Source organism: Hippopotamus amphibius, chromosome 2 (genome assembly GCF_030028045.1).
Source record: "Hippopotamus amphibius kiboko isolate mHipAmp2 chromosome 2, mHipAmp2.hap2, whole genome shotgun sequence".
In the NCBI taxonomy this organism is placed as follows: domain Eukaryota; kingdom Metazoa; phylum Chordata; class Mammalia; order Artiodactyla; family Hippopotamidae; genus Hippopotamus; species Hippopotamus amphibius.
This window is the reverse complement of record NC_080187.1, coordinates 33,908,386-33,925,907: the sequence shown is the minus strand read 5'-3', so window position 1 is coordinate 33,925,907 and position 17,522 is coordinate 33,908,386. Positions and strand designations below refer to the sequence as shown.

General features: G+C 42.3%; 2 protein-coding genes across 2 annotated transcripts; one reads left to right on the top strand and one right to left on the bottom strand.

The window, feature by feature from the left end:
- Nucleotides 1-1,384: 1,384 nt before the first annotated feature.
- On the bottom strand, nucleotides 1,385-5,725 carry ALG2 (ALG2 alpha-1,3/1,6-mannosyltransferase). The gene is made up of 2 exons (XM_057721435.1): nucleotides 5,299-5,725; nucleotides 1,385-2,874 (listed from the first exon to the last, which is right to left on the bottom strand). The coding sequence occupies exons 1-2, from the start codon at nucleotides 5,644-5,646 to the stop codon at nucleotides 1,972-1,974; spliced, it is 1,251 nt and encodes a 416-aa protein (XP_057577418.1). The 5' UTR covers nucleotides 5,647-5,725; the 3' UTR covers nucleotides 1,385-1,971.
- A 76-nt stretch (nucleotides 5,726-5,801) lies between these two features.
- On the top strand, nucleotides 5,802-14,213 carry SEC61B (SEC61 translocon subunit beta). Its single transcript, XM_057721436.1, has 4 exons — nucleotides 5,802-6,110; nucleotides 6,310-6,407; nucleotides 10,985-11,086; nucleotides 13,929-14,213. Exons 1-4 carry the CDS (start codon nucleotides 6,108-6,110, stop codon nucleotides 14,014-14,016), a joined length of 291 nt encoding a protein of 96 aa, XP_057577419.1. The 5' UTR covers nucleotides 5,802-6,107; the 3' UTR covers nucleotides 14,017-14,213.
- Nucleotides 14,214-17,522: the final 3,309 nt, after the last annotated feature.

The following is a 17,522-nucleotide window of genomic DNA, read 5'->3' as shown; positions in this document are numbered from 1 at the left end:
GGAAAGAGAATTCAACTGAACTTTTCATTCTGTAAAAGACTCAATAAACCTGACACTCTCATTTTAGAGAACTCCTTATTGGTATAGTCATTTCATCCCATTAAAATGCTCCTGTGAGAATCCAATCTTTTCAAATGTAATGACTTCTTAATGAATACTAAGTTTGACAACATTAGATTTGGTAGTGATTTAAACATTAAAAAAATAAAATGTAATAAAATACTCCTGTGGTAGACTGACATGATAAATCACAACCTGAAACTTCATGCTCTTAAGAACGCCAAAGAACAATATAGTAGGAGAGCATGAACTCACAAGGAACTTCAACAGTAATTTGTGATATCCCTAAACTGCAAAATAGCCCATATACAGCCCATACTACATGCCCACTACTATTTTAAGTACTTTACATATATCTGTCACAACCACCCTATGAGGAAAACACAAGAGTAGTTACTCCACTTTACAGATGAGGAAGCTGAGGCACAGAGATGAAGCAATTTGCCCAAAGTCACATAGGCTGCCAGGCTCTCAAGTCTGTGCTCTTAGAGTTGATTAATGTGGAGCCTTTGGCTAGTGACCTTTGTTATTTTTTTTTATTTTGGAGTAAAGCTGGTTCTTTTTTATTTTAAATTAGTTAATTAATTTTATTTATTTATTGGCTGCGTTGGGTCTTCGTTGCTGCACACGGCCTTTCTCTACTTGCTGCAAGTGGGGGGCGACTCTTCACTGCGGTGCACAGGCTGCTCACTGCAGTGGCTTCTCTTGTTGTGGAGCATGGGCCCTAGGCATGTGGGCTTCAATAGTTGTGGCACATGGACTCAACAGTTGTGGCACATGGGCCTAGTTGCTCCGTGGCATGTGGAATCTTCCCAGAGTAGGGCTCGAACCCGTGTCCCCTGCATTGGCAGGCGGATTCTTAGCCACTGCACCACCTAGGAAGTCCTGCTATTTTTTAAAGGTATGTTGAAAAGTGCTTTATGTTTATTTGTCCTTAGAGCAACAGGTAAATAATGAACTCTAAGACTGGTCAGTACCATGAGAGGGTCAGAGAATGTGGAAGGGGAAGGTCTCTTCTAGTTCGGGAGTTCGGTGGAGGGGCGAGGAAAGCTTCACAGCAGTGGCATCTGAGGTAGGCCTTGAAGGATAAAAGGCACTTGTGCCTTACACTTAGTAGGCGCTTACTTAATAAAACACAAATATTAACAAAGCTGATGGCTCACGTAACGCTAGAAAACAAACCCTAAACAAGATGCACACTGCACACCTGACAACAGTAATTCATTCCAATATCCAGTTAACTCTAGTGTCTGACTTCAGGCTTGGCTGTCTACATTCCTCACACCAGCACTACAGATCATGGGGGCCAAAATCTAGTATTTTCTCTCTTCCTATGATAAACAGCTTTTATTGTCACGGCTGTGTGCAAAAACACAATAAATCATCCTTGTAAAAAAAAAATACAGAGCACTCTTGCTATGGATCCAGGCAAAGGTATGACAAAAAAAATATCCTAACAGATTCACTGAACACTGAAGTGGATTGATTCCGGAAACCACAGTAAATGTCTTCTCATTACACCATGAAGCCAAATTAATCAACTTTGATGATGATACACTTATAGTATTAAAACCAAATAAGGCACAATATGACTCAAAATTTATATGTAGAGCAACAATAATCTAGAGAACATATAATTAAAATATTCTGCTGAACATTAAATTGTATCATATTTATATCTTAATCAACACTGGTAAGACAGAATTACTACAGCATAAAAGATACTATTTTTTTCTGAAAAAGCAGATGGGAGCTATCAGGTATAGGAAGATGACTACGATTCAAGTATATTAAAAAAAAAGTCTCTTCTGCACTAGATACAAGGCCTTTTTTCTTTGATTTCAAAACTGGGTCGACAATCTACAAATGTGATATTAATGAATATAGCATAAAGACCTGAAAAAACCCCGATTATACCAGCAGTTTGGTGACATATTGGTAAAGCTGTTCTGTAAATGCATCAGGGGAAAACTTCTCTTTCACCCTGGCTCTTCCAGCCAGTCCCATTGTGGCTTTTAAGGAAGGTTCATGGATGAACCTTTCTATTGCTTCTGAGAAGTGAACTGGGTCAGGCTCACAAAGAAACCCTGTGACGCTGTGGACAATGGACTCCAAGGGCCCGCCTGAATTAACAGCAATGACTGGGCACTGCATGTACATGGCCTCCAAGGGGACAATGCCAAAGTGCTCATTGCTTGGTGTGTAAAGCACACACGTACAGTCACGGAGGAGTGAGATTTTCTGTTTGTCTGAGCAAGATCGAAGGAAAGTCACATACTGGCCTAGGTCAGACTGCTGGACCATTTTCTTCAATTCCTGATAGTGTTGTACATTCTCCAGGACTCTCTCATCATAACCACCTGCAATGATCAGATGAACTTTGTCCCAATCTTGGAATGTCAATCTTCCACGCAGCTTTACTAGGGCTTCTAGTGCCAAAGTCAGATTTTTCTTCCTTTCATATCTGTTGATGGAGAGGAATATGAATTTTTTCCCCTTGGGGACTATGTCATCAAGCTTTTCAGGAACAGCTGAATCAAAGCTGGTGATATTCAGAGATGGGTAGAGGACATCGGGGTCTATATGAGACAGGGACTTGAATGTTTCCTTAAAAATGGCAGCTGTGAACCGGCTGTTGACCAAAATGCAGTCTGCCATGCCTGTGGTGTATTCCTCTACCCAGTCAATTGGGGCCCTATATAGGCGTTTAATAAAAGAATCTCTCCTGGTGAGAAGCAGATCTGGGAAGTGACAGTAAAACAGGATTTTCTTACGCCGTCTGGCCAACTTGAACACTGGGATACAGGCAGACACCTAGCCAAAGCAAAAAGCAACAGTAGATGAAGTAACTGGTCAACTAAACGTCAACCAAATCAAAGGAACAGATACCTACCCTGCCTGCTAGTCTGTGGGCCCCTCATGGGCAATGTTTGGTTCTGCTTTGTGTTCCCCCAGACTGTCACGTGGTACAATGCCTGGTGTACAGAAGGCTGGTAGACATTTTCTGAATGTGTGCTAAATATTTAAAGCTGCAAGTCCAGTGGTTTCCTCTAGAACAGCACTATCCAAGGGAAATAAAAATCTAGTAACTACACTAACAACTTTTTAAAGGTTAATTTTAATGTATTTTATCTGAAATATTATCACTTCAAAATGTAATCAATACTTAAAAAGTTATTGAGATCCTCTACCTTTTTTTTGTTTTTTCTTTCACATTATATCTTTAAAATTAGGTGTGTATTTTATACTTATAGCACATCTCAGTTCAGACTAGCCACATTTCAAGTGCTCAATAGCCACCTATGGCTAGTGGCTACCACACTGGACAGAGCCACTCCAGTATCTTCCTCCCTCTAAGGAACTGAATGAATGAACTATAGTAGTTTAGAATATAGGCTCTGGAATCAAGATTGGCAGGGTTTGAATTTCAGCTCTACTAGCTAGCTGTGTGCCCATTTACATCTCTGTCTGGGCCTCAGTTTCTTCTTCTGTAACCTGGTGACAATTATAGTTTAAAAACAAAACCCATACAGTTTTTGTCATTATTAAATGCACCGGTGTATGTAAAACCTGTAAGAATTTAGCACACACTATGTGCTCAGTATTTACTGAAATGTTAACCATAATCATTACTAGAGACTTTCCTGTTGGGTAGTCTTTACAAGTCAATCTCCAGCTCACTTAACACCTGGAAAAGGTGAGCTTTCCAAATACTGAGGGATTTATCCAAAGCTACTTGGAAAGTAGCAGATACGGAACTTGAATTCAGGTCTCCCACTTCCAAGCTTGGTTTTTTCTCCATTCACTACAGTCTCACTGCCTCATTCTCACTAACTAGTTTTACACATGCAGGATGCTTGGTAAATGCCCATGTTTCTCAAAAAGAAACAGCTTGCGCACAAGCAAGGATGATCAAAAGTAACTCAGAAGTAATAAAGAAATACAAATACAAATGTGATGCCATTTCTACTGGTCAGTTTGGCAAAGATTAAAATGGTTGATAATATCCAATGTGCACAAACGCATGGAGTAACAGGCTCTATCACTGTGGGAGAGTGGAATGACAGAACCTCTCTGGAAGGCAAATCTGGCAAAAGCTATTGACATTTAAGACGTACAACTCTTTGACCTACCAATTTTATCTCTATGAATTTCAAAGACCAAGCTTGAAAAAGAACAACAACAAAAAAGGTATAAGGATGTTCATTACAACAGTGATCATTTCACAAAAAATTGGTCACAGTGATACTGTCCTTTAGCAGAACAATGTATAAATTATGGCATAGTCAAACAAAAGCAAGTTTTCCAGCCACTGTGAAGAATGAAGTGAATCTCTAATATTGATATGTAAGGATATCCCAAGTAAAAAATTTTGGTGAAAAAGAGCAAGCTGTCCAATAGTAGGTGTGTCATAACCCTAATTATTACAAATAAGATGTATCTATGAACAGACACCATATGCTGGTATAGCCACAGACAATTTCTGAAAGCATACAGAAGAAATTATTAACAGTGGCTGTCTTTAGGGAGTGGAACCGGGGTGGGGCTTTTACATTATAGTCTTTCTTATTACTTGAAATTTTAGACCTGAGCAAATGTTATTTTTTAAAATAAACATTTTTGGGGGAGGGGAAAAAAAGACATAAAGAGTCTGGAATAGCCACAGCCCAAATCCAGGTGGACGTTATCTACCAAGATAAAGAGCCTGCACTTTTCTCCAAACACTAATGGGGAACAATGTTAAAGTTTTATTAGGGACATGATACGTTTGGCTTGTTTTTTAAAACACATGACACTGCTGAGGAGCGGAGAGGCCTGACAGCAAATGCTACAGTGGTATACATGTGGCCTGGAAATAGCGTCAACAGGAATAATGCAAAACAGGGAAGACACACAAAACGTGACTGAAGGCTGACTTCTAACGCTTCTGTTTCTTAGAGCGAGCACCAAGGCCCATATGTTTCAGCATCACCCGTGACCCAGTGAAAATGCAGATTTCGGGGTCCCACCTCAAGGGCCCAACATGAAAACACCTGGGGAGGATGGGGCCAAGTAATCTGCCACTTTAACGTGTCCAAACTGAAGTTCGAGAACCACAGTCTCACTCCCACTCTGATCCCTCCAGGTCAGTTCCGACCCTTCCAAACCACAGATCGGGAGGTGTCAGCAGTGGTCTTGCGGCGCGCCCTGCGCACTGTGAAAAAGAGGCGCGGCAAGGGCCGGGCGTGGCTGCCTCACCTGGTCGCACACGACCACGTCGAACTCCTCGTCGCCAAGGAACAGCACGTAGAGAGCCAGGAAGATCATGCGCACGTAGGCGCACACCGCGGCGCCGCGGCCGCCCCAGCCCAGGCTGCGAGGCAGCCAGTCCCCGGCGCAACGCACCGGCAGCTCGCGGCTCTCCGCGAAGCAGTGGCCCGGGTCGTAGTGCGCCGTCCAGATCTTCACGCTACATCCGCGCGCCTGCAGCGCCAGCGCTGCGTCCAGCACCAGCCGCTCGGCGCCGCCCACGCCCAGGTCCGGGTGCAGGAACAGCACGCACGGTTTAGGACCCTGGTCCTCGTCTTGGCCCTGCTTCTCCGCCATGGCCTAGGAGCCGCTCCTAAGACCCGCACGCTGAAGGACTTCCGCGCATGCTCCTGCCCCCGGCTTCCCCGAGGGCTCTAGGTGGGGACCGACCACGCCCCGCGGCGCGTGCGTCGGTTAGGCCACATCAGCGCGAACCTGTGGGTGCCTAGTAACTGCCGGAGGAAATTTCTCGTCTGACCATGGCTAAATCCTCCCATTGGTAGAGACTGGTCTCTAGAAAGGACGCTGTGATCCAAAGGAAAAATCCAGGAGGTCTGTAATTCCCATACAGCAGCTCACCAAAGCTCCTGTAGCAAAATTCCTACAGGCATTTCGCGGGACAGCCCAGACGTCCCTGGAGTCAGCGAGGACCCTGCCAGCAGGTCTGGGGGCGGGACCTGAGTCAGTGTCTCCGGCCGCCGGGTCCCACCGCTTCCCTGCCGTCCACTTCAGTTTCCTGCTACCTTCCTGTCTTCAGCATGGTGTGTGGCCTCAACCGTCCCTCCTTGTCCCGGGTTCTCCCAGGCGCGACACGATTCCTGCCTTACACCTTGTCCTCCTTTCGCAACTCCCTTGTTGCCCCCCTCCCGCCGTGTATGTCCAGGTCTAGGCCGTCAGAGCCTGGGGTCTGGGGGCCGGCCGGCGGCGCTCACCAGCCTCTCTCCTTGTCTCCCTCTACAGCCTGGTCCGACTCCCAGTGGCACTAACGTGGGCTCCTCAGGGCGCTCTCCCAGCAAAGCAGTGGCCGCCCGGGCGGCGGGATCCACGGTCCGGCAGAGGTAAGGATCCCTCTAATCCTCTCGGCTGTGGGCTCCGAGGGATGGGGCCCAAGAATTCCTTGGTCCTGAGAAGATCCCGGCATGTTAAGATTCACAAGGGCAAAACGAGCTGCCTGTGATATGGCTGTAGGGGTAAAGAGTTTTTGGTCTTTGTGTTTCGAGAAGGAGGCAACATTTTCTTCGCATTGCTGTGTTTTGAGTACCACTCTTGAAAAAGGAAAGTTAACCTGGAGTAAGGTTACAGACAGCATTGAGAAGACTGATGTCATGAAACTGGTGTCTTTAGACCTGCGCTCTCCACTCACATTTCTATCGGGAAGTCCCATATACACACAGACTAACAGGACTCGTCTGATGCGCAGCTCAAGTTTCTCCTTTCACCTTAGCTTCCGCCCCTGATTATATCTCCCTACGTAAACTCGTTCACCCAAAGCCAGAACTTCAGTGTCATCTTGGGGTTTTTTTTATGCTCTGTCTTTACCTAGTACGTTTATATTGTATATGAAAAGCTTGTTATCGGTTCTTCCCTTCTCCATTTCTGCTGCCTCAGTTCAGCCCTCAATTTCTCTCGTCTAGAGACTTTTCTACCTAACTCGTCTCCTCTCCAGGTCATTTCCACTCTAAGGCATCCTCCGCTCTGATTCCGTCAGACTGCTGGTTAGTTTCTTGTTGCTGGACTTAAACATGGTGGGTAGGGGGAGAGGGTTACCAAGGGTCTTGGTGTTTTTTTTCCCCCAGCCTAACTGCTTCTCTTCTCTCTCTCTCTCCTATGGTCTAGCAACAGTGAGCTTATTAATGTTTTCTGAATTTACTAGACACCCCCACCCCTCCCCCCACTTGTATATATTCTCCAATACTAGGCTTATGAGTTATTTCCTCTTGAGGCCTTCCCTGACTCCAAAGGCAACAGTAGCTACCAGTCTTCTCTTTTACGCCCAAGCATTTTATTCATACCCTTCTAACAGCATTTATGTTTCCATATTTATCTTCTTCATTAGACTTTAACAGAAACTGCCTATCATCTCTATCCTACCATAAGGCTGACACAATAAAAGATGAGTGAAGGAAGGCATCAAGCCACCCTGTAGTCTTGGGATTCTTTTGAAGGAACCAGTGGGGGTTTTATCTAGAAAGGAAAAAGACCTTGAAGAGATATATGAAAACTACCCTCAGGGGTGTGAAATGGGATGAGACTTTTCTTTGGCTACAGTAGGTAAATCTAAAACTGATGATTTGAACTTGCATGAGACAGATTTCATCTTAGAGCAAAAAAAATTCCAGTAGAACTGTCAGAAATGCTAAGATGATCCTGAATGATTGTGAGTTCCCTGTCATCAAGATGTTCAAGGCAAGGCTGGGATGGACCAGCTGGAAAGTGTGTCAAGCTGTGGTGTAGGTTATTTGGGCTTGGGGTACTATCTTGTTCTCACCCTCGATTTCAGAAATTCTTTGTGCTGGAATGGAAAACGTGTCCTGTAGGTACATTTCCTTGGGGAGTGGGTCTAGTTAAGGAGAGTTGGTAGTACTGTTGGAGGGAAGTTTGGCCATCTGAGAACTTTTAAAGAAAAAAAAGAGAAATCATGTATTTATCAAATATAATGAAATTATGTACTTAAATAAAAATGAAATAACTGCAGCACAAGTGAAATGGAGAAACAAACATTTGAGAACAGATGCAGCTTATCAACTTGTGGATGTTGGTGTCATCTTTTGGAATTCACTACTGCTGGGGCCAGTGTAACTCGACACACCATGGTTGTATGTATTGAGAGACCCCACAGAGTTCCTTTCCAGAGTCTTGGTACTCTTTTAAGTGTTACTGGGTGAGTGTAATGTAATAGGTATTGATTGTCTAAGAATATATTCCCTCTTTGTGAGTTTGTAAGAAAAAGTTGAAGCTAATAGTTAATGAAAGTGCTATGGATTATGTAGTCCACAGATTTGCATTGTGTCTCCATGTTCAATGAGGTAATAGAGGTAGAACCTTGGAGAAGAAACTGTGTGGGATTTAAGGTCAGGCCAAGGTTGGAGTCCTTGCTCTGTTACTGCAGTATGAAAGGAAGTTGCTAGGATGAAAAGGAGCAATAGTGCATTGTAACTGTAAAGTGCCACAGTGTTCAGGATTAATGGGAATCAGGGATAGTAAGGTGATGGACTAGCCAGGGGTATTAAGGAAGTCATCAAGTAGTTATTGAGGATACATGCCAGGCACAGTTCCAGTCATGAGGTGTGTATCTGTGGACACACAGATAGTCAGGGTTTGACCTCATGAACCTTATATCCCAATGTAAGAGACCATAAACAAGGCAAATAAATAGATAATTTCAGGCAGTAAGGCCAAGAAGAAAAATAAAATTGGGTGCAGAATAGAGAGCGGGTGGGGATATGGTGTTCAGAGTAGGTGACAAGTGAGTAGAGACCTAAAAGAGACAAGGGAGCAAATCATGCAATGGTTGGGGGAGGAAAAGGCTTCCTAGACAAGAGGAGTAGTTACGTGTAAAGACTCTGAGGTGGGAATGAGCTTGGTTTCTTTGAGGAACAGCCAGAAGACCACCATGTTAGAGCAAAGTATGTTAAAGTTTGGTTGTGAAAACATTGTGTTAGGGTATGGGAAGAGGGAGGCAGTAACACAGTGGCCAGAAATAAAGGGTAAAATGGACCCCCAGAAGAAATTTAGATTAAAATGGGCTCTGTTAACTTCTAACTAGCTTCCCAGTGGAGGGGATGGGAGATATTTTGAGTACAATTTGGTATTTCTAGGTGCCCTGAGTCCTCTGCTGTGTCCTGTGTGCCAGCAGATGTAAGAAATCTTCAAAGAGCACAGACGGATTCCTTGGGGGCTCCCGGAGATTTTGAAGACAGGAACTAGAGTTGGGTGGGTGTGGGAAGAGTAGAAAGTACATGGGTCCTAGTCTTGGCTCAGTCGGTGACTTATGTCCGCTGGGTTTATCATCTAGCTCAAGTTCCTTTTTATGAATAAGGAGGAAAATTTCATGTACCTCCTCCACCAGTTAGGTGATGTACATCCATGTGTGAAAGCTCTTTTAAGTGTATGAATTACTCTGTAAGTGCATGTACGGTTATGTTTACAATCAGTTTTCCGATAGAAACAGTCATACAAATGGAGTTAGAAGTTCCCAGGTGACCACATAGCCCATAATTAACGTGTCTGAAATGTAATCTTTTTAGTACGGTATACCTTAATCATTGTTTGACACTAATTGTTTTTAGATTTCTAGCATGAACACAGCTCTTTTTGCTGGAGCAAAAAGACTGGAAACAGGACTCTCCCACTTGGTGCAGCAGGGCAAGCTCCCTGAGCTCTAGACCAGTGCTTCTTGCGTTCAGGGTGTGGAATAGAGTTTTTGGTAGGGTGAGGTGGGGATTGGGACCAGAGTTGAGAGGACAGCGAGAAGAGATGGTGGGGATAGGGTATTTATTCTCTTTTGGTTTCTCCCTGTATGCCCGTCTCTTTTCAAAAATCCAGAACCAGCAGCCCACAGATAACTGGGACAGGATTTTGAGGGAGGGTGTGTTGGGATTTGGTTAATGGCGAGGGGTCGTGATGGGACAGGGCATTCTCTCTCTCCTCTTCCTTTCCCCTTCCCTAGAATTCTGAGCTGGTGATAAATGGGCTGAAGAAAGTTTCTTCTGACCTGCCCTCATACTTACTATTTTTCTGTGGTACTACTCTCACACAGAGGGGAGATGAGAGGTGGGATTGGAGGAGTGGTGTGTGGGAGAATAGCTGTTGAGGAGGGTTTCCTGGTGACCAAGGAGGGGAGGCAAAGGATTTCCTGGGTTTCTTCCTGGTCAATGGCATTAGTGCTGTGTGCTGCTTCTGTGTGCCAGGGCTGCCTGCACCACACAGCTCTCTTCACAAGCCTTGATCCCCTGGTGAGGGACAAGTTCTGATTGGGTGTTTCCTGCACTTTTTTCACATCCTACCTCTGTCCAAGATCTATGGTCAGTATATCAAAATAGTGAAAAAAGATTACAAAATAATTTTTTAGGAAAGAAATACTCTGTTTTGAGACCTGGGTTACAATTACAACTTATGTTTTTTTGTCTCTTTTGTAGAAAATACAATCATTTTAAAACACGTTAAAGTAATCATTTAAAAATTAGATTATATGGATTCAGGGTATTTTTAAGCAGGGTTTTTTTATTTGGCTTCACAAAAATACATGTGAAGTGAAACCGAAGTGCACTGTCCAAATGAGGCGCCCATACGTGTGAGCAAGTGGAGGGGCTCTGAAGTCCGAACTGGGTGCACAGCCGAGCCTGGCCTCCTGCCGGCCATGTGGTCTCGGGCACTGGGTCGCAGCTCTCATGAGCTGCGTGGTCCTCATTTGTAAAGTGGAGACGGAACTGCTTTCCTGGCTTATCGTGTGCCTCAGCCAGTGGCAGGCACTCCGTTCTTAGCGGTCGTCATGGTCAGTGGCAAGAATTTGGGAGGTGTTAGCAAAGAGAAAGTTAAATGTTTGGTTCTTTAACAGTGTAATGGTAGCATATGTTATAATGCTCTGATAAGAGTTTCCAAGAAAAGACCATTTGTAACATTTTTTCTCTCACAGGAAAAATGCCAGCTGTGGAACGAGGAGTGCAGGCCGCACGACCTCAGCAGGCACTGGGGGGATGTGGCGCTTCTACACAGAAGATTCACCCGGGCTCAAAGTGTAAGTCTGGGGAGCAGACCTTGTGTCCTTTTCCAGAATCACAGAGCCCTTTGGCAGCACTCTCTCTCCGCCACCAGTGGTGTTTGCTTTGATGAGATTTCTAATACAGCAGCTTCCTTTGTGCCGGGTGGGCTTAGTTTGGTTTGGCCATGTATCAGCCAGTTAGTTTAGGGCCTGGAATGACATCTGTTCATGGATTGAGTGAAAGCAAGGGAACATCTTCGTGTAGCTCTGTCACAATAAATGATGGGAACAGAGAGAACTGGAGGGAAAACAGCTTAATTAGGTGAAATTGCTCTTCATTTGGTGTTCTTGTCCCACACTGAGAAACAGGAGTAACCATTTGAATAGGAGCTGGGTGATTTTTCAAAGCACTCCTGGAGGCATAAGCTGATATTATTACAGTCTAATGGGAGTTTCTGCATTAGGCTGTGTTACCAAAAATTTGTTGGCCTCCTTACCTTTGGTGGGTGGTGACTGGACCCCTATCACTTTCCAAGTTCTAGGCCTGGGAATGTTCATTAGGTGATGGGAAATGGGCATCTGGGGGGACTCCTGTCCCTATGCCTTAACTCACCTCACTTTCTGGTACTGTGTGACAGACCTAATGACACAGGTTTCTGACCAGGTAGACTCCAGGACACTCCTGCTTACAGCTGTTTCCTGACTAAATCCAGTGGATGAGGAATTGCAATAATGCCAGCAACTCTCAGGTTTAAAAGCTCAGGTTCAGAGAGGCAAAGCTAGTTGTCAAAGACAAACAGCCAGCAAGAGCTGGAACCAGATATTCTGGGACTGTTAAGTTCCATGCTCTTTCCATTCTGCCTGTTTGGTAACAGAGAGACAAAATCACATGTATTTGGATTAGTTTAATTAACTTGACCAGTAGCTTGACCTAGATAGATCACAAATTTAATTTAGGAAGATTTCCCTAGAATTTTTGAGGTTTGGTTTTATTTATTGATTTTTCCCCCCTCTGTTATAATGAAGACTTGTAAGGTGAGAGTGTATTTTAGGAAGTAATTCTTGGGGTTGCAGATATGTGAGTTGGCAGCATTCTAACATTTGGTCCCTGTTAGTGGTAATTTTTCTGAGTATTTGAGAGAGAAATTTTGAAGCCCTTTGCCCTTCAGGCTATCCAGGGGACAACATTTTAAACCCTTATTGAGGTGGTAAAACAACTGTTCTCTTATGGGTGAATCTGGCTTGTGCTTGCTTTGGGGTGCTGTGCAGCCAGCTTGCTTGCTGCTACTGTGAGTCCTAGGAATCGATAGAAGCTATTCCTTTACACTGTCATAAACCACAGTCTCATCAAAGAGAGGTGTTTTTGGTGAAAGGACATAGTTGGGAAATTTTATCCCTAAATCCACATCTTGGAGCAGTCAGGTACCATCTTGGAGCTTGTTGGCTCTTCCTGGGAGTTAGAATTTTTTTCCAGGTTGATCATAACAGCATTTCCTGAGAGCTTACTAGAAGCCTGTACTGTGTGTATGTTAATATATTTAATATCTCAGCAACCCTATGAGAGAGGTGCTATGATTAGCCCCACTTTACAGATGAGGATAATTGAGGCTTGGAGAAGGTGAGTTACAGGGGCACAGTCACAGCTTGTGACGGACAGAGTTGGTTTCCAGACTCCAGCACTTGGACTCTGAGTACTGCTTTCTCAGCTTTATGCTCTATGGCTGATGTTACTCTAACAGTGTTTTAAAGCAAGGGAGTATGGTCCAGTGCATCGTGGTGACGATCTCTTCCTATGTACTTTTAAATTTGCTTACTCCCATAACTGTACAAATTTTGGAAAAACAAAATAGTGTAGCAAGGACTTGGATCTCTGTGCGTTGATTATTGTCCTCTAGTGGACTCTGTTACTTGCTGCTCTGCTGGCTTACTCTGCTGCCTTAATTATAAAGATTTCTGGGGTCTTTTCCATTGTCCACCCCCAGTTGTATCTAGGAGGTGAAGTGACATCTTGAATTCTCCAAAACTGGTGTTGGCAAGAAGAGTCAAAAAGGCGAGGCCTTTGACTGAAGTCAGCATTCACACGTTGTGTAAAATCAAGTTCTGCCTTTAAGAAATCGATGTACTAATTCTCAACCTTGAAAGCATTTGATTTAGCAAAGCGCTGATGAGTAGAATCTACTTCCTTTCTATGGTAAACTAAGCATAAATTAATGTTGCCTAGAATGTTTGCTCCTTTAATATGGGAGCCTTAAAGCAGTAAAATGAGCAAATGTGTGGAATCAGAAAACCTGAGTTCAGATCCCTCCTTTGCATTCTGGCTCTGTGTCCTTAGGCAAGTAATAATCTCTCTGAACCTCAGTTTTTCTTACTTGTGAAATGAAATGACTGTTTGTTTCGCTTGTCTTGAGTTTGTTAATCATATGGGATCATATATTTTAAAATGCTTCATAACTTATGTGATATTCATCTTTGTATGCCTAGTTTATTAAATTGAAATAATAGTTTGGTAATAGAATCATTTGCACTTAAAGTGTTTGGGAAATTTTTAAAATTACTTTTTATCATGGAAAATATCAAATACACAAAATTAGAGAGACTGGTGTGTCTCCAGGACATTAGATCCTTTTATTTGTCTATATTTTAGTATGTTTCATTAAAACATAAGGATTCTTCCTTTCTAGGTAACCACAATGCTGTCACCACACCCTCAAAATATCCACAGTAATAATTTTTGGAATATTTTTAAATGCTGTAAATAATATTCTTTGATGGATCTTAGGTGCTCTCCCCTCTCTTTTCCTCTAGGCAGTCTTTAATATTACAAATATAATAATGTATTATTACTGAAACTAAGCATGCCTTCTTTTCTTATTTCCAGTGGCCCCGTTCCAGTATTGGTTATGAGTCTTCTGTTCATCGCTTCTGTATTTATGTTGCACATTTGGGGCAAGTACACTCGTTCATAGATTCGGCTACATCCATCTGTCTGTCATCTGAAGAAGAAAGGAAAAAAACCCAACATATCTTGGACCAAAAGCATAGTGATTTTCTGTTCACGAGAAAGAAATTTTCTGTAAGCTTACTGTTTTACAGGGAACTTAATGAGAATTGATTTTAAGGAATCAGTTTTTTTTCTATGGCTAATAAACTTTTTAATTCATTATATCAAGTCTCATTGCTGATGCCTGGCTGCTATGGCCCTTCGTCTCTCTGCCTTTAGATTTACAAGTAAATATGTAGAAAACATTTTGTGGAGATTGTTTTTTTGGTTGGATTGACAGTTTCATATATGACCATGTAGTCATTCAAATCCAAGATACTGTAATTGGCCCTGGCTTGTTTTCTTCTAGGTATTTCTGTCCTAGTGATTGTCATTTTGGGTGTTCTGTGGTTTTCAAGGAGTGTGCCTATGACTCCATCAGGCAGATCTGTGTTCAAAGGCAGCTGGTACCTAGCGGAATCGTCATAGAAATCATCCAGAAATCTTGGATGAAATGTTTGCTCATTCTGTTCTTTGTCTCTAAAACCATAGATAATGTTTTTGCCTCTTCTTTCTGTCAGTTCTTAATTCTGTGGGTGTAGACGAGGGGTTTCAACCTATTTATCAGTTGTCACTAAACCCCTTTTGTAAGAATTCATTTGATAAATTGGATTTCTTATATAAAATTTTGTTTTCATTTTGAAAATTAACGACCTTAATAATCAGTATGAGATACCAGCATTTCTAAACTGAGTTGATATAATTCTAACCAAAAATAAAGAATTTTGAAGTTTCACTTAGCTTATGCTGCCCTCTGGGTATAAGCATTCAGTTTCTGGTAGACCCTAGGAAATACCAAGAATAGCTCAAAGGTGCACACTCCAAGAGTCTAGGACTCTAAGCCAGAATTTCTAAAGATTAAGAGATCCAAGTAAAATGCCCTAGTTGTCCAGCAGAATCACAAAATGATGAAGAGTGGTATTAGTTTAAAAACTTGACAATTTGGAAAACATCTTTCTCTAAGCCTATTAAAAATTTTTAGAACAGTTAAACAGTTTCATAAATGCTCTTCTTAAATCCTGGCTGAAAAGTAACTTTTAGGTCCAAAGTATCAAATTAAGTGGTGAAAGTATGTATCTTTAAAAATGATTTCCTAGGGCAATATATGGGTGAGTGTGCTTTTGTAAATCTTAACAAATGGCAAATTATTGGGAAAAAATGATGAAAAACTGGTTCCCTTTCATCTTGGAAATTGATTGTTGCACAAAATAAGTATCTTCATTTTGAAAGAGGAAAAAGTCTCAATTTCATTTGGAAGAAATTGAAGATGATAGTATCTATATTGGAATTTTGTTTTCTGATATTCATGTTGACTGTACTAATAACAGTTAAAAGTTACACATTTAATTTGGAAAAGAAATCTGCTTCTCTGTTGGGAGGGGTGTGTTTTTCTCTGGGGGAAATGCTAAAGCCACTTGGGGGAGCTGTTTGGTTGTGAGGGGTCCATTCTCTTCACTGCACAATGCTGCTGTTGGCCTTCTCTGCTTAGCAGTAGTCTCTAATGGACTGATTGCTGAAAGTCACTGACTTTTCTGAGCTAGTGGTTTATAAGAAAATACTAGTTTTCAGTGGCAGAGCAAGATGCTTCATTCAGCAGAAGGAAAATTGGGGGTTGGGCATAAAAATGTACAACATCTATTATGTAGCTGTTTTTGGCTCTGATGATACAATGCTAATACCATAGCTGAGAGTCTTAGTGTTCAAGCTGTTCCTTTTTCTCTCTTTTTCTTTTTTTCCAATTTTTAAAAATTGTGGTAAAATACACATAACATAAAATGTACCATGTTGGCAGTTTTTAAGTGTGCAAGTCAGTGTTATTGCATACATTCATATTTTTGTGCAACCATCACCACTATCCATTTCCAGAACTTTGTTTCATCTTGCAAAACTGAAACGCTAAACCCACTAAATAATAATTCTGCTCCCCCTCCCCATTCCCCTCAGCCCCTGGCAACCACCATTCTACTTTCTCTATGAATTTGACTTTCTAAGTACCTCATATGAGTGGAATCATACAATATTTTGTCCTTTTGTGACTGATTCATTCCACTTAGCATAATGTCCTCAAGATTCATCTGTGTTTTAGCATATGTCAGAATTTCCTTCCTTTTTAAGGCTGAATAATATTCCATTGTATGTGTATATCACATTTTATGTTCCTTTCTTTTTAAATAGGGATTCCTAGACTGCTGTTTCTTGAGTCCTAGGGGATCATGAGCCATTTATAGTAATTTCAAAAACATAACAAATCAGACCTTTACCTGCATTGACTCTGCCTTGGCCCAAAGAATCCTCAAGCTCCCTTGACTATGGGCTAGAATTCTAGCCATTACTGAATGGACACAGCCAGCACATGCTGAACTAAGCTCTAAGTGATTGAAATTGGGAAAGTGAATTACATTATAACTGCAATTTGGGCTGAGTCTTTTAAGTTATTGGGGAACAACCATATTAGGAAAAGGGCCCAAGAGTCCCTGAGGCTAGTGAGGGATGGAAAGACTAAGATCTCTGGGCCCAACAGTGCCTTGAACATCTTCCAGTAAAAGAGTAGGGGAGAACAGATCTATTCCTGGGAGAGGCCAAACAAATATATAGCTTCTGTTTTCACACCTGTCCTAGTCTAGACTCTGCCTTTTTTTCCAGGTGCTCATGTCCTCATAGAAAGAACTGAAAAAAAAAAAAATTCTGAAATGCAAATGTTGGCATCAAGTTAAAATGGATGAAAACGTCTGCAAAGCTGGCTTCATTCAACAGGAAATTCCATATAGTATGTGGAGTTCCTATGCACATGGTACCACGCTCTTGATTCCCTAAAAGCTTCCCCTTTGGGAACTCCAGAGCTGCATGGCACCTCCCCTCAAATGCTGCAGGAGGATGGTTCCGGCCAGGACCAAGTTTGTTTGACTCTTTGGGGGTACTACTAGGACTTCTAAACTTACTGCACTTACTACCCCATCTTCCAAGCTTGGAAGTGTTTCTGACCTGGGTTCAACTGAGGCCCTGCCATTTACCAGTTGTGAGATCATGGATGTCTCACCTCTGTTTTTTGGGTCTCATTTTCCTTAGTTGTAAATGACTATAGGTATGATAATTCCTACCATAGGAGCACTAAATGAGAACAGAGATCCAAGAGTTGCTTTGTTAATTAGCTAGGAGTTAAGTGCTTATTGTCAGTAATTTTGGTGATGTAGGTTTCTTATTTAATCAACAACCTAATGAGGAATTTACTGTTTGCCCCATTTTACACTAGAGGAAACTGAAGTTTAAACTACTCAGCTTGGCAGTGGAAGGGTTGGGCTTTAACTCCAGATCTCTGACTTACCCACTGGAGTCACATAGATAGGATTATTAAGTATTTGGGTTGAGGGCCAGGGAAGGGTGTCACAACAATAGAGCTTCCACACAGAGCTGTTAAAAATAACACAATTCCAA

Coding starts and splice junctions, on each gene's coding strand:
- ALG2 (XM_057721435.1), bottom strand. CDS start 5,646: ATGGCGGAGAAGCAGGGCCAAGACGAGGACCAGGGTCCTAAACCGTGC. Junction 2,875..5,298: donor ACGTGGTCGTGTGCGACCAG/GTGAGGCAGCCA, acceptor TGCTTTGGCTAG/GTGTCTGCCTGTATCCCAGT.
- SEC61B (XM_057721436.1), top strand. Junction 6,408..10,984: donor GGATCCACGGTCCGGCAGAG/GTAAGGATCCCT, acceptor TTTCTCTCACAG/GAAAAATGCCAGCTGTGGAA. Junction 11,087..13,928: donor GATTCACCCGGGCTCAAAGT/GTAAGTCTGGGG, acceptor TCTTATTTCCAG/TGGCCCCGTTCCAGTATTGG.